The sequence below is a fragment of the Micropterus salmoides genome, unplaced genomic scaffold (genome assembly GCF_014851395.1).
Source record: "Micropterus salmoides isolate LMB-PRFRI ecotype aquatic unplaced genomic scaffold, ASM1485139v1 Ms_hic_scaffold_17, whole genome shotgun sequence".
Classification (NCBI taxonomy): Eukaryota; Metazoa; Chordata; class Actinopteri; order Centrarchiformes; family Centrarchidae; genus Micropterus; species Micropterus salmoides.
In genome coordinates, this window is record NW_024040817.1 from 6993921 (window position 1) to 7020777 (window position 26857).

General features: G+C 38.1%; 2 protein-coding genes across 2 annotated transcripts; one reads left to right on the forward strand and one right to left on the reverse strand.

The window, feature by feature from the left end:
- Positions 1-94: 94 nt before the first annotated feature.
- On the reverse strand, positions 95-8354 carry LOC119906820 (sialoadhesin-like). Its single transcript, XM_038724213.1, has 9 exons — positions 8030-8354; positions 6449-6778; positions 5068-5231; positions 4751-4877; positions 4098-4133; positions 3510-3854; positions 3160-3393; positions 2254-2535; positions 95-1174 (listed from the first exon to the last, which is right to left on the reverse strand). The coding sequence occupies exons 1-9, from the start codon at positions 8079-8081 to the stop codon at positions 723-725; spliced, it is 2022 nt and encodes a 673-aa protein (XP_038580141.1). The 5' UTR covers positions 8082-8354; the 3' UTR covers positions 95-722.
- A 3308-nt stretch (positions 8355-11662) lies between these two features.
- On the forward strand, positions 11663-26790 carry LOC119906975 (CD209 antigen-like protein E). Its single transcript, XM_038724462.1, has 6 exons — positions 11663-11919; positions 15692-15820; positions 17253-17429; positions 17629-17813; positions 18731-18846; positions 24648-26790. Exons 1-6 carry the CDS (start codon positions 11811-11813, stop codon positions 24826-24828), a joined length of 897 nt encoding a protein of 298 aa, XP_038580390.1. The 5' UTR covers positions 11663-11810; the 3' UTR covers positions 24829-26790.
- The last annotated feature ends 67 nt before the right edge of the window (positions 26791-26857 follow it).

Consider the following 26857-nt stretch of genomic DNA (forward strand, 5'->3'; position numbering starts at 1 on the left):
ATTGAATATTCTCATCACCAGTAAAGAGACATCTGTTTTTGTTATAAAAACATCAATGAAAAAAATATTTGATCTTAAGAGAAATTATCTTTATTGTCCTGCAGCATCAACACTATCAATATTATTACAATGGTGAAAATGTCACTATTTGAAGTTGAACAATGTAAAGTTGATCTGATCGCTGGGAATACTGGTCTTAACAGTTTTACAGTAAAAGTATATTTTTTCTGGATGCAATTTTGATGCCTTAGGCAGCCATCTATGAAGCCTATAGGAAGCGCTTTGAGGAGATATCCCTTTACTATCTATACAGCCAACACCCTCCACCCTTAGACTTGATTTGGAGTCATGAAACACTAAAAAACAACCAAAAAACAGACATTAGTATTAGATGTCTAACATTTGGGATTGCCGTTTATTATTATTTGCAGATCATGTTAATCACATAATGTTCTTAAGGGGAAAATTATATCAATACATGCACTTATATGTTGTTGCATATGTTGGCTTCCCTCTTTACACGGTATACAAAATTCAGTTAGAGTGCAAATGCATATATTTAAAAATTAAGTTTATTATAAAGTTGTGTTTGTAAAAGGAAAACTTAAGACAGTAAAGAAATATTTAGTAAAAGCCAAGTGTGTTCATTTCAAATTATTCAGAATGAAAATTACATTATGTTATGTTACATTACGATCATTTTCAGTTTAAACAAGCCCATTTCAGGAGCGATTTCCTCTCTGACCTCCACGTTTGCGCTGAGCTCTGGTGTGGAGACTCATGGGGAGAATGCCTGGAGGTTGGCTGGAAGGGGTCACTGCTAAAACCCTGCTTGATAGCAAATGGTGAAGGGATAAGTAGGTTTTACTCTGGTGAGAGGGGGCAGATTTGCGGTCCATGGCCTCTGTCATTCGCTCTAACCTCCTGGTCATGGACCACAGTAGAGAGTGTGTTCGGCCTTCCATCTGACGGAGGTTCCTCTCTAAGCTCAACCGCATCTCTACCAGCTCTGCTTGCAGCTTGTCAAACAAGACACACTGAATGTCCAATAAGTCCTTATTATCCACCCTTGTATCCCTGTTGCTGCTCTGTGTTGTGGTGGCATGTGAGGATGTGGTGGTATATGGGGATGTTGGTCTTTGTTCCTCACCTTCCTTTTCCTTCTCTGGCAGTCCTGTGGGTGACAAGAACATCATAATGTTGTATGAAATGTTAAATTGTGATATAAATATAAATTGTGATAAATTTTAATTGGTTGTTTGATCTATCTATAAGTTTACCATAAAAACAGTATCGCACATTTGTGATGGTTGACATATTGCCATCGGTTCATGGTATTTATCACTTACCCAAACCACATTTGTAAACATAATTGTTTGAGGTCGTATCCAGTTCATAGTATTCATATGCATAATTTAAGAGTTTCTAGAAAGTTTGTAGAAAGATAATCTGCATTCTGTGCAATTTGTGTGTTTATGCGCACTTTGATATGGTTGGGATTAAAGTTAGTGAACACATTAAAGCTACTATATAACGATATGTAGTTTTGTTGTTTTATTTTCCATTGGTTCAATGAGTTCTGTTGGATGTCTTTAGAATAACTTCAGAGAGAAGAGAGAGACACAGCAGCACTACCTGCCACCAAACCTACCAGGTTTGAATGAAGGGTCACTTGGAAGAGTCAACACGGAGGTAGAGGAACTCATTTAAAAAAAAGAAATATCTTTAAATTAATATAAATTAATATTTTTTTAATATCATTTCTTCTGATAGTAACACTTCCTCATCATAATGTTTGGTTAGTGGTCCTTCAAATAAATTGTTTTTTGTTTTTTTTTCAAGGCAATGTTTAAGATGTTGTAGATCAAAATGTTGCCTTAAAAAGAGAATTAAACAATTTACATCTTTGTCTTGCATTCTTAATATTTTTGCCATGATATGTGCACACTGGGTCTCTCTTCTGGTTAATGTGTCTCCAAAACCACAGGCATGTTTTTTATCCACTGCACCATCACCACACCCACTAATTTAAGCTATTAGTTTAATTTTTAGGTTCATACAGTACTTACTTTAATCAAATGAATACTTATGTGCGAATCATGTAGAGATAAATATGATTTCTTATTTTATCTTGACACATCTCACTCATCACTCTCATTTTATCCCACTTCTCTGTCTCTCCACATCTCTGCATCTGCCCTTCATCATGCGATCCCCACTCTCTCTTTGTTTCAGTTTGCCTGGCATACTCACTCTCTGATTTATCTACCTCCAGCAGCACTTCTGTTGAGTTGTTTTCTCCCAGACGGTTCCTTGCCTGACATATGTAGATTCCAGTGTTGGACAGCTCGAGAGAGGGTAAAGACAGCACCTGTCCTGAGCCCACCTGGAGTATGGAGCTGGAAGCAGTCCTCCTGTACCAGGTGTGTATCACTGCTGGTGGGTTAGCGGCACTACTGCAGGTCAGGTTCACACTTCTGCCCTCTGCCAGGCTGCCATTGTGATTTACCTCAATTGTCACGTTCAATGGAGCATCTGTACAAAAATCAGAGACTGCTGTCACCATATACTCATGTCTGGATCTCTAATGCAAGTTTAAAATATTTGAATTTTCAGTTTGATGGACTATGATGAGTCTGCTTGGGAGGACACACATTTCTATACGCAGCTCTAAAACTGGTATAGATGAAACTACACACGCCTATTAAACAAAACTACTGACAAACAACCAAAAATAATTAATAAAGGGTAAATTGTTACAAGCAACTGGCTCCCATGTGGGCTGGTGTTTTAGCACCATATTGTAAACTTGTCCTGCTGTGAAACCAACTTTGTTTCAGACTTATATACCCTGGCTTTGGATGGCCATTACAGTGAAAGAGAGGTCCATTGTCATTAAAAAATCGAAGTTAATTAATCAATGCAAAACATTTAAGATTATTTGCTTCGATAATTACATATGGAAGACAGTACAGTGAGATTTTAAGTCTTGTTGGTCAAGTTCATCAAGCTTAAGTACTGATAATAATAGAAACATGGTTTCAAACGGAAAAACCTTTGACTTGTCCATTAGATATTAGGTAAAAGTGAAATCTTTCAATAATAAATAATGCATAGTTGAGAACTTTGAACCCATTACGGTATCATTGATATACTCACATTGAACATCCAGAAACACAGGATTGCTCTGCACAAACTCCTGGCCTTTAACAGCACACGTATAACTCCCAGCATCCCCTGCACCTGCCTGGAAATGGGGTGGTTTGGCCACTGGTTGCCCATTTTTGTACCAGACAATCTGGGTTAGTCCGGGCAGTGTGCAGGATGTGTCACATGTTAGAGTCACATTTTGTCCTACCCTAACACTGTCAGGTTTCACGCTGGCAGTCAGATCTGAGATCAGTTTAAAGAAACAGATACAGATGTTAGATATACAGAAACTTAACAGAAAATATTAAAACGTGATTTTGACAAAGCACACAAAGTGAGTAATTATCAGGGAACTCTACCTGTTAAAGACAAATACACAGATCTTTTACTGCGCCATCCGTATGTGTTTGTGTCAAATCTGAAGTAGTAATATCCAGTGTCATCGTCCCGTAGGTCATAAAGTTCTAAGCTACAATTGTGCTCTCGGTCACCGATATATTTCACACGATTTTGATATGAAGAAAGACTTGAGAGCTCAGTGCGTTTCCATCTGCCATTTTTGATGTCCCCTCTGAACCATTCATTCTTGTGGACAGTTTCCCCGTCTGGGTAGTCATAAGAACACCTGAACTGTACTGATGATCCCTTCAGAGCACAAGGGTCTGGATTTTCAAAAGTCACTGACCAAAAGGTGCTCACTATTCCTGCAGAAACATGGAGCATGGCACATAATATTTGCACTTAATAACAATCAAAGTGTCAAAGCAAGATGAACAGCGTATTTGAAATGCCAATTTAATAATAATAATTGGTTAATTGGATCCAGAATTATTAATCTGTGGCTCCTCTCCACCCCCTTTTTAGCACAGTTTCAAGAGTATGCCATCTTGTTTCGGGTTTTTTATAATACTATACATCCTATTAACAAAATGAAGTTTTCAACCTACCAGGCTGTGTAGTTGACACAGATAGGGGTGGAGGAACTGAGAAAAAAGACAAGAAACAATTTTCAGGTTTTAGTTACTTTCATTTTGGGCCATGACATCAGTGGTGCTTCAGTGCTGAATACATTATTTCATGGCGACATCTTCTGGTCCAAAGGTGACATTGCACATCTTTAGGAGAACACAGATGATGACAGCAGCAGGAAAGCAGTTTGGGAAATGAAGTCTGTCAGATCAGTTGAGCTCCACCAACAAAAGAACTAAAACGGGAGAAAGTCCCCCAAAATATGTCTGACTTTTTGTTCATACTATATGCCAGCTTTTCCAGTGACATAGGAGCACAAATAATTTTGTCAGAAGGTGTGAAAGATTGAAGTTTGTTGCATTTCTTAGTACATGGTGTGTGTGATTCACCTGTAACCACACCCAATAGCAATGTCATGGCGTACTGGCCGACCATAGAGTACCCCTCTACATAACCTCAGCAAGGTGAAATGTTAAATTGCCAGAATTCAATCAAAAGAAGCAGTTGTTAAGTTCATCTTTGATGTGTTTTGTTACAAATACATTTACACATATGGTACATAGTAAAAAATTTCAACTTTTATGTAAGTCATGATGTTCCATTAAGTATCAGAGGGTGCCACTGTACTCACGAATGACAGTGAGGTTGAAGGGGGCGCTCTTCTCCATCTCCAGCTGGTTTGCAGCTGTGCAGTAGATGGGACCAACCAGGTCTGTACTTTGAATACCACTGATCGTCAGCGTACTGGATGTGGTCTCCTGCAGTTAAAATGTAATGATTAACAGAATGACACAATAAGAGATTGAATTAATGAGATACAGATTAGGAATTTTTTTTCAATATTAATTAATTTAGTATTTTAATTTGTGTGGTTCAGTCAAATTCTTCTTGAATGCAGTCCAGTCCAAATTCAAATCTGATGGGATCAAAATACACATGAAGTCTCACCTCTTCAATAGCAAGTCTTGCGTTGTCAGCCATGATGGGTGCAGTGCCGTTGGTCCAGGAGAATTTGAGGAATGAACCCTCGGCAGAGCAGGTGAGAACCACAGTGCTGTTAAACTCTACCCTCTCAGACACGTTGGCCCTGATGGTCACATTCAACACCGGCTCTGCATGTAAAAGCAAGGTCATTTGAATGGGGAAAGTTTCACTGAATGGTTCAATGCGTGGTACTAACATTGCCGGGGTTCGTGGTTCTACTCCTACATATGTACTTTTTTGGGGCAGATAAAAAGTGCCAGAAACTATCAATCTCTTTTCCTAAAATCAGTAGTTGTTTGGCAGAAAGAGGCAGTGCTCTATTTTGCCCTGAGATTTCATCATCAGCATATATGTGGGCTAATAGCTGTTGGTGTATATAACAGAAACCAATGCAGGTGTTTGTGTGCAATGACAAGACATGACAAGCTTTTTTCAACCAGATATGTGAATAGGAAGAACAACATGGGAAACAACACACTTTTGTGCAATCTGATAAGCAAGCACAAACACGTGTCAGCCTACATAATAAGCTTATAATTGAGCTAGCTAGTTAATAAGACTAAGAATCTACAGACACGCTAGCAGCTCTTTGAGGCTTATGCACAGATGTGCTTTCAGCTAAATACTTACTTCAGAATACATGCCATCAGCATGTTGAGTACACGTAAAGTTTAGAGGGTTCACTATATCAGTTTATTGTTAGCATGCTTACATATTGCTAATTTACATTTACATTTACTCATTTGGCAGACTCTTTTATCCAAAGAGACTTACAACATACAAGCATCAGTAAAGCATGAATAAAGTAAGTGACAATAGATACTAGTACGAGCAGCGATAAATACTAGTAAGTGCTATTAGAGTGTACGGCTTCAGTGAGGTAAATACCTAGGGAAAGAAGTAAGAGTTAGGGGTTAGAGGTAACTAGCACACAATTTACAATTGAGGCTGATGGGAATGTGGGTTTGCAGGTATTTGTTTTGGCACTATTCCTACTACATTCATTGTGTGGGGGACATGAATTTGTCCCAAGTTAGTAGCCGACATCATCTGGGTAAAACAGATATCTGTATACAATCCACCCAACAGTTGAGATATTTCAGTCTGGACCAATGTGGTGGACCAACGCATTGTTTTAGATTTTTTATGTGGAACGCTATCTTGCCCTTTTGACAATAGCTGGCCTTTCTGCACATGCCTTTGGGATCGGATTTTGGATTGCCAGGGAGAAACATCGAAACCAGAGGGCGCCGGGAGATGGCCTTGAAATACAGGAGAAACCCAGGACAAATGGAAGTGTTGGCAGGAATGCATCGCTGAACTGAAGTTACACACAGTAGCTCACCCAGAACTCGGAGCTTGATCTCTCCAGTCTTTACCCCTTTGCCGGTAAGGATGTTGACATAATAATCCCCGCCGTCGATCATGGCCAGAGGCCCCAGTGTCAAGAACCCGTTGGTCTGGTTTACGGTCACTCTTCCCTGGTAATTCTTAAATACTATGCTCTCTTGTGATCTGCTCAGGGTGGCAATACGCATCAGCTCACCCCCATTGCTGAAAAACCAGGCTGTGGCATTGATCTCCTCTTTGGGATCAATCAGGGTTTTGAAAGTCACATTTGTCCCTGAGACGGCTTCCAGAGGACCCTCAGGCAGTGCATACCATTCACAGCATCCTAAAACAAAAATAAAAAACAAGCTTTCAGGTTCAGGTTTAGCACTAAATATGGGATTATTCTACTGTGTTGCTCTGTTTAAATTGACTCTCCATCTAGCAATGCTTATCAGGAAATGATTGGTTAAAAGAAGTGTCTTTGTTTAATTTGTTTGTTAAATCGGACTCCATATTTTTTGTACCTTTTCACTTACTTACTTACATTCTACTATTTACTACATTGGACACGTTTTTTTTCTCTATATTTTAACATACTTTCACTATGCACCGTCTCAGGAGATGTTAACTAAGCAATTCATTGCATATAATCAGTAATTATGTACAACTATGTATGTGATGAATAAATCTTTGAATTTGAAATTCCACCTCATACCATACATTCTCACACCATCTTAAGGTCTGGCTTTTGAGCATACAAAAATGTGAACATCTCTCATAATAATAATGTATGTCTGTCTCTATATTTTAGCTGTCCTGTAACTTTTGGTATATGTATGCTAGATAGATGGTTAGATGGTAATTTTATTAATACCCTAACAGTTGTATGGCTGTATGGTTATATGTTATATGTTTTATGATGTTATGTTTTAATGGAGCCAGTGCTATGGCATTATGTTTTATTGTTGTATATCAATTGCTGTGTGATTTAATGTGTTTTTTTTAAGCCATTATGTGCCTAGTATAACATCTTGCCAATGGACTACAGTTGAAAATTAGCCTGCTGGCTAACACTGGCACATTTACAGAAATGTTGATTAATGTGCACTGTCCTTAAATAAATAAATGAGAAATGAGAAATGAAATGTATTAAATGCAGGGCACTCCACAGACATACACAAAGTGCAGTAAATTGGTAAAGAAACATAGACTTCTGTGTTCAATGTAAATAGTTCAAAGTAAGACAAAAATCTTGTTACTCCATAATAATGATAAATAATAATATAAAGGCATTATGAGGATAAAGAAGACGCATAGACCATACCTCAATATAATGTGTAGTACATTCCATTAACATAGTCTCCACATCTGTCACATAAAGCACACCTTTTATTATCTCTGTACTTGTATTTCTGCACATATTCTTTATTCTTAACACTGGGAATGTTTGCACATTCCTGCACAAACATTTTAAAAACAGATACAGTGTACTTTCTGTACTTTTGACAGTTTTCTTTCCCTATTTCTATTGCTTGACCTTTGCTTTTTCATTTAAATTGTCATCAACTCTTAAATAAAACTCAGCCAGACTCACCCAGAATTCGGAGCATGGTCTCTCCAGTCTTTTTCACTTCAGAAGTTACCATTGTAGCATTATAATACCCTCTGTCCTTCTTGTCCAGTGGCCCCAGGGTCAAGAAACCATTGGTCCGGTTCACTTGCACTCTTCCCTTGTAACCATCAGCCACTGTCTCTCCTACTGGCGTTACAGTGACAATCGGTACAAGCACACTCCCGTGGTTGAAATACCAAACAAAGGTGCTGAAGTTGTGTTTGAGATCAACCAGGGTTTTGAAAGTAACATTTTTCCCCAAAACTGCCTCCACTGGACCCTGTGGAAGAAGACCATGTCCCACACAGCATCCTGAAAGGAAGAAAAACATTTAAGAGGTCAAAATTATTTGGTGCCTTTAACGGCATAAGCACATTTTGGTTTTGAGTTAAGGTTTGCAAAGGAACAAAAGTACACTAATAAGATAAGGAATTTAGTTATACGATTAATTCTCGGAACAAATGAAAAAATAGCAGTTCAATTGAAAAATGTGTCATTTAAAGTGCTATTTTTACCGATAATGGAGAGGAGAAACAGAAAAGACCCTCATAATGAGCAGATCCACGGTGGTGATGGCCGATTCATGCTTTGCTCCTCAACTTGTTGCTTTTAGCAGGACACACCCATGAAAGGTGACCACACACATGCTTAACATACAATTATCACAAATATAACACTTTATCTCAGTTAATCTCAATTATTAGGAGTGTTCATTCAGTGGGGGATGATTGACTAAGCAGCGCTTACTTGTAATAAAACCTTTACTTTCACACCACCCACCATGGGCGTGTTTTGGTGAAAGAAGATCGTGGGAATACAGTAGATGGTGGAAAAAAGCCAACCAAATAAGCTATGTGTGAAAGAGACAGGTCCAAAAGTTGAGGTTTCCAGCATGGAGTTTGGTGTGACTGTCATCCTTTGACTAGACGCTTTTTATTGAATGCCTATTTTTCCTCCACATCTGTGTTCATATTTGAAAAATGCAATTAAGGGATTTTCTTAAAAGTGGTTTGTTACAGGTGGTCATATTTTTCAAAACTAATATGAAGTACAAATACACAAACAAAGAAGCCTTTCACGTTCTGTGTTCATGTCTATACTTGTATTTTTATGGTCACAACCAAAGCAGTGGAGGGAATACATGTTTTATTGTGAAACGAGAAGACCTCTAATCAGACTCCAAAAAGTTAATCCCACATATGACAATGATATAAAATGTGAGGACATGGATATCTCAAACTACTGACATAATGAAAAAGAACCTGTCAGCAAAACTGAAAGCTGACGGACACACATATCCAACACAGGACGGGAGATTGTCTATGTGCGCGGAGGATGGAGAGGCAGTCAGTTGGGGAGTTTTTGCCCGCCTGCAGAGATAGGCAGGGCCGCACTTAATCCTAATCCATTGAAAAATGTTTCTCTGTGCTAGCAGTGTGTGTGCATTTGTGTGATCCCCCTTGTCCACAGAGCCCTCTATATTGTTCCTGTGGCAAGACAAGGTCCTCGCCACTGACGAGAGTCTATTCTGCATCACATGGGGCACCTGGTCGTAAATGAACATTCAGAATCAAGTAATTGACTAGTGGCTAAGGATTAACTAATGTTCTATTGTCTATTTATTTATTCACTACTTAACAGATAAAGTCAGAAATAGAGAATGCACTCCTGTATTCTGCCTCACATGTTTGAGGAGCTATCGTCACTTAGCCTCACCATGCAAAAGAACGACCTGATCCTCCCCCCAAACCACATCAAAGCTGTAGGAGACAGTGACCAGACTGTACTACAGTTAAAAGGCGAAGGCAGGAGGCATGCTGGAGAAGATCATGATCATCAAGATCAAGAACATGTTTGTTCAGCAGCAGGATGATGAGAGTTTGTTAGGATGACAGATAAATTGATGATTAAGACAGATTCTCTGTAAAGAAGTAGTCGTTGCAAAATGCAATGATTTGAGGTTGTGGAAGGAAATGCAGGGGAGAAGTCTTAAAAAACAATTATGGTAGACAGACAAAGAGTCAGATTTGGTGGATTGCTGAAGGATGAGGTAATCCAGACTCCAGTGGAGTCTTTCAGAGTGCTGAACCCTGACACGTGCTCAGAAGACTAGGCCACCCTTCCCACATGTGGTGTTGATAGTCTGTCAGACCTGGTGAGGCATTTCAAGAAGCATTGCCACACTGCTGATGACTAAAAGTTATTTGGAATTTGACACTGTATGTATGCTAAAGGTCTTTTTGGATGTCTGTAGTATGGGATAAAAAGACAGGACGTGTGATGGGTCCAAGTGAGCATTTTTTAAGCATGCTATCACACATTCAGACTAAAATAACTTTCAACACTGAAGTAAATCTCAACATCTCTACTACATCTTAAAAATCAAAAGCTGGCTACAGCAAATTGTGAAGTTATGCAGTAATGTAATCACTTTCTAACAGTATATTTGGCAAACGCATACATCCATTAATTTTAAGTAAATTATCTTGGTCAGAGTGCAAAACATAGATGCAGATGTCGGTGAAGTTTCTTCTTGGCTTCCTCTCCTCAAGTAGACAGCTGTAGTAGAACATGAAGGTTGCATACTTTATTCCACTGAACCTATACAATAATTATGGTTTTGTAATAGAAGAATTTATCAAAGTACATTCATATACTTTACCTCAATACAATTTTGTGATACTTGTACTTTACTTGAGCATATTCATGTTTAGTTATTTTCTAATTAAAAAGTAAATAATTTGTACTCTTCATTTTATGCAATACAACTTTGTTAGATGTGAATGTTCAAACTTATATTTTAGTACAAAGTAGAGGAGACCATAATATGTTTTTTGATGCTTTAGCTGAAATACTATGTTGTGCTAACCGTGAGATTTAGCCATTTGCACATGTCAGTTTGGGGCAAAGTGACCCAAATCGGATTTTTTATTTTTTTTGTCCATGTGTGACTGAGATCTGATCAACAGTGTGAACAGGCACGTGGAATCTGATCTTTCCCGGTCTAAAGTGGGCCGTTTCCATATGTGGTTCAAATCCGATGCAGATCTCATTTAAAAATGCGACCTGAGCCTCTCGGGAATTGAGCATTAAGGCCTGCAGTGTGAAGGTAGCCAAATAACATGCTCAAAACATTGAGACATTGAGATATTGAGATATTGTGAAATTAACTCTGGCAATAATATTCAGCACAAATTCAGCACTGAATTCATGACACTGTATGAAGAAGGGTCTGTATGCCTGTGGATAGATACTGTCTCATACATGACATATCAGATATGAGGATGTAATGAAAATAAAATATGTTCCCAGGACTTCCTTCTTTCATTTGGTATGACATTTATACAATTGTGATGGATGGTGCCCACGAAATGTTAGACAGTTAAAAAGTGTGAAAACATATCCCAATCTCTCCTATAGGCTATTGTTTTTAATTTTAGTTAAATAACATTGTAAATGCATGCATTTTTACATTGTGATTTTCCCTCCACTGGGTTTTAGTCGTTGGTGTCGACATGTGCAGCGTTTGTGCATTGGGACCTTTATTTTGAAATACATGACAGGAACGCATCATACTTACAGCAGTCTGCATGGGACTTAACTGCAGTGTGTCTCTAGGACGGTTTATAAACAGCTGAAACAGGGAGAGGGGGATGTGAGTGGCCCCAGCGCTTCAACAGGAGTTTATTGCTCCCTTTCACTGTCCACTGAAACTTTCTCAACTTTTAATTTCAAGCCTTCATATTTTTCTTCCACCGCTGAAATGACGACCACCGGGAACTCCCTGGCCGGGGAGGGGATGTATTCCCAACTCATAGAGGACGAGGGCTCATATGACGAGTTCAACAGCAGGCCAGATGTTGGACTTGGCGGTAAGGCCTCACCACAGAGTAGACAAGTATTTAATCTATTTGCTGAGTCTTCGTGGAGGAATTAGGAGTTTTCTCCCAGTGTCATAGCTTAAAGTTGAGTTCATGCTGAGCTTAATTGGTCTTAGTGACTTTTTGAAGAATCAGAAAAAATATTGGATTCACTTCACAAATCAAAACACAGTACTGGGATGCTACATTATTTAACCAATGGCAGTTATTTTGCTCACATTTCATCACAAGGCTCCTGTTTTAATACTGTTTGCATTCAGAGCCTACTCTGTTATCATCCTGCAGATTAGAAGAAAGAATTGTTAGGCGCCAGTAATGGTTGTTAGTATCGATTTGTCAGAAGATCTTTGCATGAAAAATAACTGAACAGCAAATTTTTTTATTATTTATTATTTTTTTCTCTGTATGGATTCATTGTTTCAGCTCTAAACTTTACAAAACAACAGACATAACACCAAAACAAACCACCAAATTAGAACAAAATTCAGAAATAAACAATAATAAAACAAAACAGTCTTAAAATATTGTGGTTTAATCCACAGAATATCAGGAAAATGTGATCAATGTCCCTCACAGTTTTCTAGAAAGAAGGTGAAGTCTTGAAATAGTTAGTATTGTCAAAACAACAGTTCAAAGTCCGGACATATTGTGTTTACAATAATATGACTCAGAGACAAACAGCAAATCTTCACATTTGGAAAACAGAAATCAGCAAATGAAAATAAAAAACAGCTTGTTGATTTTCCATTTAATCGGCATTTTCTGTATTTTCTAGCCACATTAGGCAGCTTTGGGGATGGCAATGTCAGTCGGTAATAAAAAAAAAAAGGATATTTATGTTGTTATGGGTGAAAGGTCAAATGGTTGAAGCCAGTGTGAAAGTCTTGTCAATTGTAAATTGAAAGTGTCACTCCAACTGTTTTTGTGACTCCACACAAATGCTCCTCCTTGGGACTTGGAATCAGCTCTCTGTTGTTTAGTTTCTGACTTATTGATTCATTCTGACAGTTCAATCAGTTTGCTTCTGGCCAATCCACTTTAACTACTGTATCTACTCTACTTCTAGTAGTCAATATATTAGACAATTAATGTATTCCTGAAACTGACACCCTAACAACAACAAAAATATTAATAAATATAACCGCAAGCGGCAATGATCAGAATCCGAGCAAGTCGTGAAAACGCAACGTTTGACAATTTTTTGAGGAGAAGGACAGACCCAGACGACTTAAGAGATTAAAATGGTCAAAGAATTTGGACTTAAAGACAATTGCATAAAACGCAAACTTGATTGTTATATGTAACTGACTACTGGGTGAAATGTTCAACCCACCTGCAACATTTTCTGTTTCCAAGATTTAAAGCTTAAGCTGCACAAGTTCAGATTTCTGCAGAGTAGGTGACTTACTGACTGAGTCACTGGTGAGAGGCCGTTGCTACACACCTTTTCACAAGTTAAGGTAGTGGCGTCACATGTGCCAGACCTGGATAGTTTTGTTTAAACTTAAAATGATTAAAACAGTCAAGATGAAATCTCTGATAAAAATCACACATCATTCTGCTGTTTTTGGGTGTGTCAATTATTTTGATCACATTTGATCCAAAACTGTACAAGTTACTGCAAGATACTGAAAATCACTGCAGACTCACAGTTTGACCGATCTAAAAATCCTTTGCAACGCTTGATAACGGCCATCTAGAGAATGTCAGTGTCGATTTTGGTGAAAGACTTGAAGAAAGACTTGTGGAGATATAGATGTCAATTGAATTATTTATGGGCATTTCTGTAAAATTGTACGTAAAGACACAAAAGTCAAAATTTCTTGGAAAAAAAACAGATTGACATCAAAATTATTATGGTAACTTTTGATCAGCGATGTCCGTAGATGATCCTGCCAAAGTTTCAGGTCGATTGGCAAAACCATCTGGGATGAGTTTGCAAAAATAGGTTTTAGAGAAAAGTGATTAAAAAGTTGCATAATTTGACATTTTTAGAGCAGAAGGCCATTGGAGCAAAGATGCAGATGAATCCAGAGATTAAAATAAAGAAAGAAGTTTGACTCTAAACGAAGCCGTTTTGGAGATAATTGCAAAAATGAAAAGTTGATTGTTATAGCGCCACCATGAGTAGTGGCTGGAATTTGCAAACCACCTGCCAATTTTGGGCAGTTTTCGTCCAGCAGTATTTGCTGTCCTAACACTTACAGCGAAGAAAAACAAGAAAGAAAGAAGAATAATGAGAACAAAAAAACAATAGGGCTCCAGCAGCTTCACTGCTTGGATTCCTAATAATTACAATAATATTAATCCTTGAATCTGTGTGGGAACAAATCTCCATGTTGGTGGTGGCTGCCTCACATCCAAGCAAAGTAATTTCCCTCACTTATTTCCTCTTTTGTTTCATAATTGAGGTGCAGCCAGATTTCCCACTTCTGGCTCTGACATGTTGTACTTTCACAAGTCTGAACAAAGCAGAGGAGATTCCTGTATGGATAAAAGGCTCTGCTTCAAGAAAATGTAATTCATCAGTTAGTGTGAAAACATAAAGCTCTGATATAATATATCAATAATTACTTTTCTAGAAGCATGATTTTAGTTTAGCTGTTTCAGTTTCTTTAATGGAACAATTGTGAAACATAGTGATAAACAATGTTTTTTTAAAAGCAGTAAAGTGTTGAGGGGTTACTTACTAGTGAAAATACCGACCACCCTTATCTCAGAAAATAAGTAAATTATGGCAATTACTTTTTATCACATCATTTAACATTACTTTGTTCACAAAACGTCAAAACAAAGTTGGTATGTTGTTATTAAAGGAACTTGTGTAAAACAAAACTTAGAGAGACTGTAGCCTACATCAGCTGGGGAAAAACAGCAATGGCTGGTTTAAATATGGTAAAGTTGTATTTGATGTGAGGCAGCTTTAACAGTGAAACTTCAAAGATAACTATCATGAGGTGGTTATTTCTTCCTGTCAGTAAGGAAGTCTGTTCAGCTTTGAGAAAGAGAACAATGAGTAGAAAATATGTCATTGGTGACAAGGTGTAGTGTGGGTTGGGGAAGAGTCTGAGATATATAAACTGTATCATCATCATTGTATCTCTCTAATTAGGAGGTCACATGTATTACATTCACAGGGGATACAGTCTGTCTACCAACACATCTCTTGTCCTTGGCTGTCTATAGTTAGCGACTCGTCCCTATCTACCCAGCTGTCCTCATGCACCCACAGAGAAAGACTGCAGTATGAACTAGAGCTGCAACGATTAATCAATTAGTTACATAAATTAACAACAATTTTGATAACTGATTCAAAGAAAAAAAAGGTCAAACCTCTCTGTACTTCAGCTTCTTAAGTATGAATATTTTCTGGTTTCTTAACGCGTTATGGACAAAATATGACATTTGAGGATGTCATCTTCTGCTTCAAGAAAAACTGGGCAACATTTTTCATAATTTTCTGACATTTTATAGACCAAACAACTAATCAATGAATCAAGAAAATAATCGACCAATTTATCGACAATGAAAATAATCGTTGCAGCCCTAGTAGGAGCTATTGCTAGAGAGACGGAGTTCATTCTGTTTGTATGTCTCCAAATGACTCTGTATGACTAGTACCTAGGACTCTTTACCCACCCAGGTCCTTTTAGGGAAATTCCTTCACATTGTGGTTATTTAGCTTTAAGTATATCAGCATGCTGTATCCAGACATCTTGTTTTATTATATTAACTAACAATCTTTCCCCCTTGCCACTTCCAGCTCACCCAGTGTCCCCAGTCAGAATGATCCCCAGGCCGAGTGGCCCCGGGCCCTACCGCTTCGCCATCATCTGCCTGGCAGTACTTTGTGCCATCCTGCTGATCTCCATCATAGCCGTCACTGCACACTGTGAGTGCACCAACTGTCACATGCTCATTTCTTTCATTTCATTTTTCAGTAAAAACACATTTAAAGTAACATTGTGGCATTTTTCGGACCAAGCTGTTGACAAATATTGCATCACATGTTCAATTAACACAAACACATGGACACACAGCAAAGGAGTGAGTGACATTTAGTTTAAGTTCAAGTTTATTTATTGTCATTCATCCACATACTGAGTTTACAAATTAACAAAATGTCATTTCTCACAGTTCAAGGTGGTAAAAACAAAGTCACAATAATTCAACTTGCAAGACAAGACCCATATAATACAACACAGTAACTGACAATAGATGAGACAGGGCTGATCTATTCCCTATCGTGGAGTGAGCATGGCGTGACTGGAGCTTTATAAAATGCATAGTGCAACCTGTATCTGAAGTAAATACAACTTATATGCATATCTATACTTAAATTATATTTAAACAGGAGAACACTGTAAGCTGGTGTAAAAAAATGCAGTTTTTTAAAATTTTTTAATGATGTCAAATGTTTTATTAAGGTAGAAAATGCCACTATCATGCTTTTTACATTTTATAATGATAAACACAATGCAGTCGTTTCTGTTTGAATTTCAGAAGTAGTCTAAAAATATTTTAAGAAACGTAACATCAAGTTTCATCTGGAACAAATAAAATGAGAATATCTGTATTATTCTGTTTAATATTTCTCAATAATGACAATAATAAGTGAGAGTAAGTAAGTAATGTTAATGTTGTTGTTATTTGAGAGCTAAAGGAATTTTTTTTTTTACAGAGGAAACTATTTAGTTTTTTTTGTTTATCATTACAGTCAACAAAGTAATTTGTTTACTGTTGATAATCCAGATGCACTGGCAAATATTTCAGGAGACTCAACAATCCCACTATGTGACTGCTGCTCATCATCATTGCACACTGCAAAAACTAAGGCAAAATAGTTTTTGCAGAATGAGCAGTTTCAGTAAGAAAAAAAAGAGGATACAGTGGTTTGCATTTCGCAACACTTGAAATATGAATATATATATTTTGTCATTAGTATGACTTTATTTTTATACACATTCAGCACATTTGTACACGTCTACACACTCGTGTTGAAACGGCCACACAGTCAGGAGGCTTAAAAGCTGCTTCTGCTTTTAATGATTTCGTTGGCCAAACTTTTAAAAGTTATAAAAGTAAAGATTTTAATTGTTTTTAAATGTGATGATTGGACGGTAGATGAATGAACACATCTAGGCTAGAAAAAAATTACATTCAAACTTAAAGCACCAAATTCCGAAAACACATTGTTATGTTGCACTTCTTGAGGCTGTGAGCCTGAACTTTTCTGCTGTGCTTGTGTTTTTTTCCAAAATCATTTTCAAGTTGATGTTAAGCGTGTATTAACTTACTTGTCCATCGTTCCATTTGTTCCACAGATAAGAGCAAGCCTCAGGGTGGTGGTGAAACGGCCTCGGAGATACATAAGCAGACGCAGGACGCAAATGTGTCGGCTCTGACCTCTTCCATCAGCAAGCTGCAGCAGGAGAAAATCCAGCTGCAGAAAGAGAAAGACGAGCTGAAAGCCAAACTGGCCGCCGCCATGATCACTAAAGGTAGATGACTCTATATTTGTATATAGTTGTGGGTGTTTTTGGTCAAATGCATATCAGCTTTTAGCACCTAGTGTGGTGCGTGAGAGTAAAGTGTGCATTTGAGCCAGAGGTAGCATAAAATATTGATGTTGGATTATTTTGGATGACGTGATGTACCGTTCTGCTTCTGATCCTAAACTCTCTTTCTGTACATCATCAGCTCCTGAGGTGATAAAACCAACGATGAATGTGGAGCCCGCACAAATAGTCTGCCCCACGGACTGGCATCTCTTCAGCAACAGCTGTTACTTCATCTCAAGAAACACGAGGGATTGGCCTGATAGCCAGTCGTTCTGCCAGAAACAAGGAGCTCACCTGGCCATCATTCACACGCCCGAGGAGCAGGTAAATTGCATGGTCACAACATGTAGATGGTGCCATGTCCCGAGCAACGTCATTAGATTTTGTGTTTAGCCGCTTTTCTTCTACTGATTTCAAAAACATCAACAGCTACGTCCAAGAGTTTATGCAATTGTGTAAGGGAAAGTTACTTAACTTAACATAAGTTGACTTATTACTGAAGTTAAGCATTGATACAGTATGAACAATCACATTTTCTATGCGAAGATATTGATCTGTTTGGTGCCTACAGGAAAAGCCACCAACATGTTATTAAACATTAAAAGATATGTGTTTTTGTATAAAGTTCTTATACACAAAAAATCACATGAAAAGACCAAAACCAAACCTCTAAATATTTTCTGATTTCCCCCATTCTGTTGCTCTCTGAAGATTATTTAGATGGCCCAGTAATTTCCTGACAGCTGGTCAGTTTATAACAAACGTGACTAAGACCAGTGGAAATAATGCAACAGTTGGGGACTTTTTCCAGCAGCAGTACAGTGTCTGTGGAACTGACTCAAAATAAACTACGGTGTGTGTGTGTGTGTGTGTGTTCATTGTAATGAAGGAACATGTCACTCAGGATAACTGTGTGGCTCAAGTTTTAATAATTATTGGACAACAATGGATCTCTATGGCACAGAGGAAGATACTTCTGTAAGATAATTCATTGTTGATTTCCTATGTGATATGTTGGCAATAAGAAATATACTGGAATATCACCAGTCTTTACTAAAAAAAAACATTCAGTGAACATAATTTGGGCTTTTACGGAATCAGCCAATATCAACATCCTGTCTCGGGATATTTATGAAATCTCCGCCATTGCTGTCTCTCTACCAACACTCTACTGTACAATCAGTGATGAATGTGTTCCGCGGAAATACTTCAACATTTCCTTTCTATGTGTTTCCTCTCAGACGTTTCTGTGGAATCTTCTACCCAGAGGCCACTGGAACGCCTACTGGTTTGGAATCACTGATGAGCACACAGAGGATCAGTGGAAATGGGTGGACGGCACCCCGCTGGTCGGAGGGTAGGTTCACCTCTTTCATAACTCCTCTGCTTAACATGGTCAGAATCAAACTGCACAGAGAGCCGAAGTCATAATGTCTGCCTAGCCTCGGTTCCACCAACACGTTCTCGTCACATGTTGACGCTTGGTCAAGGCCCTCTGCCGTCGCCTTTTAACGACCTGGGTACCCCATTTGCGCCATTTATTGACGTTTAGGGCTCCGCGGTCAAGTTAGCAATGCTTAGCAACAACAAATATACTTCCGTTTAAGTTAAACATTTACTATGCAATGTCCGGTTAGAATTTCAAAATTAAACGCTAGTGTTTCGAAACATCAGCATTTTGAAACGGCACGTTATTAAAGTCGTGAAACGTTGCAGTTTGGTTCGGTTTAGGCACAAAAAGAGCTTGATTAAGGTTAGGAAAAGATCATGATTTGGGTTAAGTTAACTACGCACGTCAGTTAACACGTAACGTGCTGGTTTTGGCCCTCCATCCATCCCAACCTTGCTAAGTCTTTTCTGTTAAATATCATATACCTGCCTTTACCATCAAAAACTGACGCTCCAGGGCTTCCCCCAATGCGTCAAACTATAACGGTAAAGGGATCCCCGTGCGTCACAAACTGGCGACTTGGCTCTTGACCATAGAAAACATAAGCATCCATAGTCTGAGGGTGCATTCCAAATATAATGTTGTTTTTTTGGTGCGGTTGGCTTTCACACTGCTCTTTTTGCTAGTGAAACAGAATTTGTAAACAAAACCACGTGTGTCCTAAGACCATCCGTTCATTGGTCAGACATTCTGGATCGGGGGAAAACCAGGAAGCTTATGATTCACTATACTATATATATAAGGGCCGGCGAAGAGAGCATGCTCCTATGTGCGCCTACCATGGCATGTTCGACCATTTCAACACTCCTAATTACATAATAAAAATCTGCCTCTCACACTCTACCTACCTAGCCACACAGTGCATTTGTCTTCAGATCTGTCTGTGATATGAAGTATAATTAAAGAGTCAGGCCTTTTTCCTACATTTGAACCTCTTGTCCAGACTAAAACGGCGAGAAAAAAAAAGACCTAAAAATGCTGCCGACCCCATTTTTTGTTTAGAAATTCTGGAGAGCGTTTTAGCGAAGACAGACCAAATCAGAGGACTTTAGAAACGATGACGCAGATGCCCACGTTTGGTTCTCTGATTGGGTCTCATAAGTTATACAAAGTAGAAACACAATGCTACTGACAGAGTTTTGGATTTGTTATTTTTATTAAAACATTTTGAGCAAATAACACTTATCTGCCTACACTTGCACTTTGCATGTCACTGTTTACTTTGCAACGACTCCCAGTCTGTTTTCTGCCACCACAGCCTTTTAACTCCCATGTTACATTCAGAAACAGTCCCAGCTCGTTATTGATCCGTGCAAAATAAAATCTTGTGTGGGTCTTTGTCTGCTTTACTTTATTCTTTCTCCAAATCCTCTGTAACTACGGAAGAGAGGGACCATCTGCTTCAAGTACTGTATACACCGGCACGCGGATGCCCAGTGTATGTGAACGACCACTAGATGTGTGTTTTCAGTTGTTTTAGTATAGACAGAGATCAACTCTGATACGCAGCTAAAACGCTGGTGTGGAAGGAGATCATATTCGTTTTAATTCTCCGTTTCTAAACTAAAACGGAATAGTGTAGATGGGGCCACAGTCTGCAGCTGGGTCTTGGTAAGCTTGTTTGGTCTGCACCCAAGTGTGATTGCTGTATTCACACCTGCCAAAAACATCTGCACCAAGGGGTAAAATTAACCTTAGTTTGTTTCAATCTGGATTGGATCGTCTGGACCTTTTTCAATGTAACAAGGTCATTTTTGTCGGAATGTAATCCACCGGTGGAGTTGATAATAGGCAGTGCTTGAAGTGGGCCTCCAACACCAAGTAAGTTACTTCTACATTTAACTCTTTGGCGTCCCGCGTACCGGTGGGCTCTATGTGGCGCTCATCTGTTCCAATTCCCGCCTGTTTGCAAATCTCTGTCGGCGGAGACGGAGCAGGTAGAAGCTCGGTGCCTTTCGTGCACCCCCAATGTGAATGGGGAGTACCAGCAGGACTGGGCAATAAAACAATATTGAAAATGATCGCAATATAACTTTAATTTAATTCATTTGAATCACGAACATATCAGCACTTTAATTTGATGAGGAAAAGGACTGAAAAAAAGATTACTTTTAATTAAAATATACTTAATCATAATTGTTTTGAATGTTTTACCTCAGATTTGTTAAGTGTTTCCCACAGAATGACAATGTCACTGTGGCACCAGCTATAAACAACGTGCTAATCTCGACAACCCAGCTGTATTCTAACGGTGACTTAGCTCTTCTTATTAGCGAGGTTCCTTAAATGCTTTCTAACAAGTTTTTTTAAGCTGGGTGTCCGACAGCATTGTGTTGGACAGATTTGTTCAGCGGTGTTCATGAGGGAGAACTTTCACTCAGGAGCAAAAATTTGCCTTATAATGATTTGACTTTTATCGTATTGAATGATGTTAAATTTTTTATCGTGATAACATTTTCGGCCGTATTGCCCAGCACCTATATTTTCCACTTCATGCACTTATTATAGGTGGTGGCAGAAAATGTTACCAGAATGCAGGAAATGAACTGTTTCATGCTCAAAGTATTATAATACAATACATTTTATCAAAGCAGTATACAGTTATCTTCTTGTTTTCTTCTTGTGAACCCAGAATTGTGTTTCTTCATGTTTCGTGAGCTAAGTGTATATCACACCCCTAATCTGAGTCCCCGTCAGTTTTCAACGCAAAGTTACGCTCTAACCCCCTTTTTTTTACTTTAAGCCCTGTAATCAAAAAAGACAAGACATGACATGAATTGTAGTTCTGAACTCAGACTTCAGGCTAAATCGAGTAATGAGTTATGGTGCGATAAATAGTTCATCAAGAGTTCATTGCTGCTCAAACTGTGACACCACTCCTCTGGCTCCAGACTGTCTGCGAAACACACACACTTGGACAAACATCCACACAGTGATTGACTGACCATTGGACCACTGTTGAACATTGACCTCTTGCATACCTACAGACTTTGGCACAGGTTTTGGCCTGCGAGCTGCACCGTGACGGTTTTTGACCTGGTTTACACTAAACAACACTAAATGGAGAGACTCAGAAGGCCAGAGTGAAGATGCAGCCAGCAGAAGGAAAAGGCAAAGCAGATGAGGCAAATGTTAAGCACAAACTTCGACTAAATACTTCCTGTTTCACTAGAAAGCCGTCCCATGGAAGATGAACATTTTTGGAACAAAACAATTTTGGATTCAATGGGAAAGTATAGTTTAAAGCTTAAAACTATTGTTGGTATGAAACCAATCGGATCCTTACTTTTAGCCACACTAGCTGTATGGCTCAAAGGATGGCAAGTCAAGGGCCCAGTATATTTTAACTTGAAGTGAGTAACTTCATAACCCCCCCACTGACATTCACACCTACTTCACGTAGTGACTGGCCAGATGTGTGGAGCTGTTAAAGGAGCCAAGGTTTGAACTTCTCTCTCGGGTCTTTTTTCATTCTTGACACACCATTTCTGTCACTTTTTATGTAAACAACCAGGAGCAACACTATGAATATCTTCTAGGAGAGAAAATGTCTGTTTAAGCAATATTACATATCTCTCAAATATAGCTGTTCGGAACAACTATAATAACACTTGGACAGACTTGGACAACATGTCGCATGTACGATTTGTGGTCGAACATAACCAATCCTAAAATGTCTCAACAAATATTGGATGGATTGCCATTAAATTTGGTATAAATATCCATGGCAAAAACTAATAGATGTTATGTATAGAAACAATGAATATTACAGAGTCAGTAAAGAGTTCTAGATGTTCCTCGTGTGAGATAACAGCTGGATGGCCAGGATCAGATCTGCCTGCAAACAGCAGCTCTGAGCAGCGATATGTAACTGCTGTTAATCTGCTGCAGGATGCTGCACTGCAGGTGAACTTGACCTCTGGCCTGTGGTAAAAAACAAATGTGTCAGAGCCAAAGCAGGAACTGTGGATTGATGTAATTTGCTTTAAAATGCAAAGTCTGGTTACCTTCTTTTTCCAGTTCTTTTTTTCTCCGAAGGTTCTTTTGTGCCAACTCAACAGATGCCTAAAGATCACTTGATTTTTCTTCCTCATTTTGAAAATATTTGTTGATGACTAACCTTTTGTCATTCCTCTTTTGCTCCCTACATTCCTTTCCTTCCTCTTTTCCTGCTGAGATGTTTCTTGTTTTTCTCTAATGATGTTTTGGCTTGGTTCTGCTCAGCTGTTGCTGGTGATATAATATTTGACCTTCACCATGAATATGTTTATCTTTTTTTGTTTTGTATGTTGAATTTTCTTTCTCTCATTGTCACTGCTGCTAACACTTGAGTTTTAGTCCGTTTACCTACCTCTCTTTAAAAATAAAATATCAGTAACTTAATACGGGGTGCTTTTGTTTTTGGAACTATTTCAGATGATCTGATTTGATTTCTCCTAATAACCTTTGCTTGTGTCCATGTTTACATTTATCGAGGTTTGACAAGATCTTGTGCCGCAAGAGATCTCGAGTATTAAAACGATATTTCTCGTCAAAGTGAAAAGCTGTCTCACAATATTAGCATGACAGAATGTGAAGTGAAATTTGCATAGATGAAGCCCCTGCCACTTTTTAATTGTTTGTGTGGCAGCGTGTTGTACCCAGTGGAAACAATAATCTGTGAACTTTGAAAATGTGAGCAACATGTTTTGCATTTTGTCACTTTCAGTTGAATAAAAGATCATTTTTCCAGTGATATAAGTCATCATTGAAGATTTCTTAAAAATAGTGTTAAAATATCGTCTCTTCACGTTCTCGTGAGCTAAGTGCATCGTCACACCCCTAATACATACAAAACCTGTCAGAAGACACAAATATTTTTCATTTAAAATACATTTATTTGTTGTGGGCTACAGCCAGTCGTTTTCATTATTGATTTATCAGTCAGTTAATCAAATCAATCAGTCGTTTAGTAGAACCCAAGATGATACCTTCAAATTGTGCCAGACTTATTTAGAACCAAGAATAATGTTCAGTGACGCTTTTGAACATTTGCTGCTAATGACCTATCTGTAGCTTCACATTGTAACTATAGAAAGGACAAGATGTGTTTAATGTTAGGGAAATATTGAGGTTTTATTTAAAATAAAACTAAGAGTGCATGCCCTCAGCTCTGCATGCATCAATGGCAATGCTAACCTGCTATGTTTACTATCTTATTTCAGCATGTTGGCATGCTAACATTTGCTAATTAGCCCAAAGTACAGCTGCAGCTGATGAGAATGTCATTTTTGCAGGTATTTTGTCGTAAACCAAAGTATCAGACTAACTAATGATGACTCTAGATAAAAAGTCAGAGGATCACCAGAGTTATTACAATTCCTCCTGAGGGGAAATTCATTGCCAAACAGTTGTCATTTTCCAAACAGACAAAAATGTCAACCTCCTGGTGGTGAAAGTCAGGAAACCATGAATGTCAGTACACATTTTCACGGTAATCCATCCAATAGTTGTTGAAATATTTTAGTCTGGACCAAAGTTGTAATGTCAGACAGACCAGACACCAGTGCCATCCCTAGAGCCATGCCAGTGGTAGGAAGTAGATTTGGATAGATAGTAGTAATTGGAGTCTGAAAGCACACACATCCACCAACCCAACCTCCAACATCGTAGTTCTTCATGTTGCTTTAATAATACATTTTCTCCTGCTTACTTTCTTCTAACTGTAGTTTTTGGGAGGTCGGCGAGCCCAACAACCACATTGACGAGGACTGTGGCTACATTGTGAAAACACGTGTGTTAGAGAGAGTGGCGATCCGAAGCTGGTACGACGCCCCCTGCAGCATGTACTGGCCCTTCATCTGTGAGAAAGAGATGGGTGCAGGTGCCAGCAACGCTGCACCCCACTGAGAAACATCTTTTACAGAGGGAACATGAGAGACACTTTTTCCTGAAATGAATATATGGTATTTTGGACTTTCCCTTTTTTCATTCATAACAAAAGCATGGACAGTCCGCTTTGTCCAGAACACTAGATACACGCCTGGTTAAAAGTGTATTAAAATGGATTAATAAGTTTACAATAGTACAGAGGAAACTAAAGGTAGCTGTACTCTGCAGCAGTAATCATACATTTATTTTTATGAGTTCTTTATACTGCTTTATACCTTTGCTTCCTTATGCAACTGACTATGTAACGAATATCAGCATTTAAAGAAACTTTTTTGATTATACTTATAGATTATACTTTTATACTTTATTTCTTTTAGGCATCTAATAATAAAAATAGGAATATTACATTAACACAAGATAAAATAAAAGGTGAAAAAGTCCAGTTATGATTAAAAATTGTCAATTAATTTAATCATTACTAAATTTAAACAGGTTACACCACACACAAACTAGTTCTTACATACAGATTAGTTGTTACTAAATATTAACACCCAGTTACAGCCAGGTTTGACTGCTACGTAGCTGAGCTATGTACAAACCTAATAGAATCACTTTCACTGGCCAGGACTCGGTTTTACATTGCTCTCAATGTACATGGACAGAACAAGCATAAACAAACAGGACAACAATCTCAACAAAAACAGACACAAACTACCATGTGCAGATAAACACATTTATACATTTGTAGACAGCAACACAATAGTGCAATGCAGAGTGCAAAGGATGCTGGACATAAGGTATTTTTATGAACATAATTGGTAGCTAACATAGGACACGTTAAGATATATATATATAGAAATTATTTTCTGACCAGACAATGGATCAAAAGGCTTTTTTAAATCATACTTTACAAACATAATACACAAATTACAAAGTGTTATGCGTACATCAGACTTAACGACTAAATAGCATCATTTAGTTTAGCATAATCTGATATTTCCCACACAGTAACGCCCATTTATCCATGTATCGTAAAACTTCAATTAATAGCCTGGGCTTTTATTTGCTCAAATCATTAATCTCACCCTGCCTGTATTTGGGACGGCCGTCTTATATGGGACAGGACTTTAATAAATGAACAATACTTTGGTGCTCACTGTTTCCGTAAAATTAACAGAACAGTTTGTAGCATGTCCATCTTGACATATGTTTAAACATTTATATTGGTATGCCTTGCACAATCTAAGCAGCTTAGAACTAGCTCAAGCGATCGACCCGGTGGGCTTGAAGAGGTTTTGTACATCCAAGAACTGTAAAAAACAGGCGTCTAATTGGGATGTTTTACAGTATGCATATATAAGTAAAATAATTATAATAATACCTGCATTTACAGTGGATTGGCTGTTAACTTTAATTTATCTCTTGAAATCTGTTATTGGTGGAAGATTCTACTATTCTGTTTAGTTACGTTAGTAGTTATTTAGTTAGTACGTATTTTAATGCTTTTGATTGAACTGCACTTATCTATGCAGCTGATTTACATGTTACTTGAGTCTTTACTAGCTAAGATACTGCTAACATTTTACTAGCGCAACCTCATGTAGTAAGTTGCACTGCGATAGTTTCTATAGTAATAGTTTCAGGTTGCACTACAGGTTACTAAGAACTCAGGCGCTACAGTGTCTCAGTGTCTGTTAAACTGAGCTTTTTAGCACTCAATAGTGTTTATATCAGATATATGTAAACTGTACATAAATCAAGTGTCATGATGTTAATAATGTGTGAGTATGACTGATGTGTTAGTGATGTCACCACTTCAGAAAATGATCAATTTGATGTTTCTAAAGATGTCAAAGTTTTTGTGTTTTTTAAGCTACTCAGTTGATTCTTTTGAAATGTCACATAAATCAAATATTTGAAATTATGCATAAATGTGTCCTGTAGATCTTGTAAATAAATAATAATGGTAATTGTTTTGTATCCATGTCTCACCTTACTTGTGTGTGTTTCATCTGCTTGCTCTAATCAATATTTTTATATTATCAAT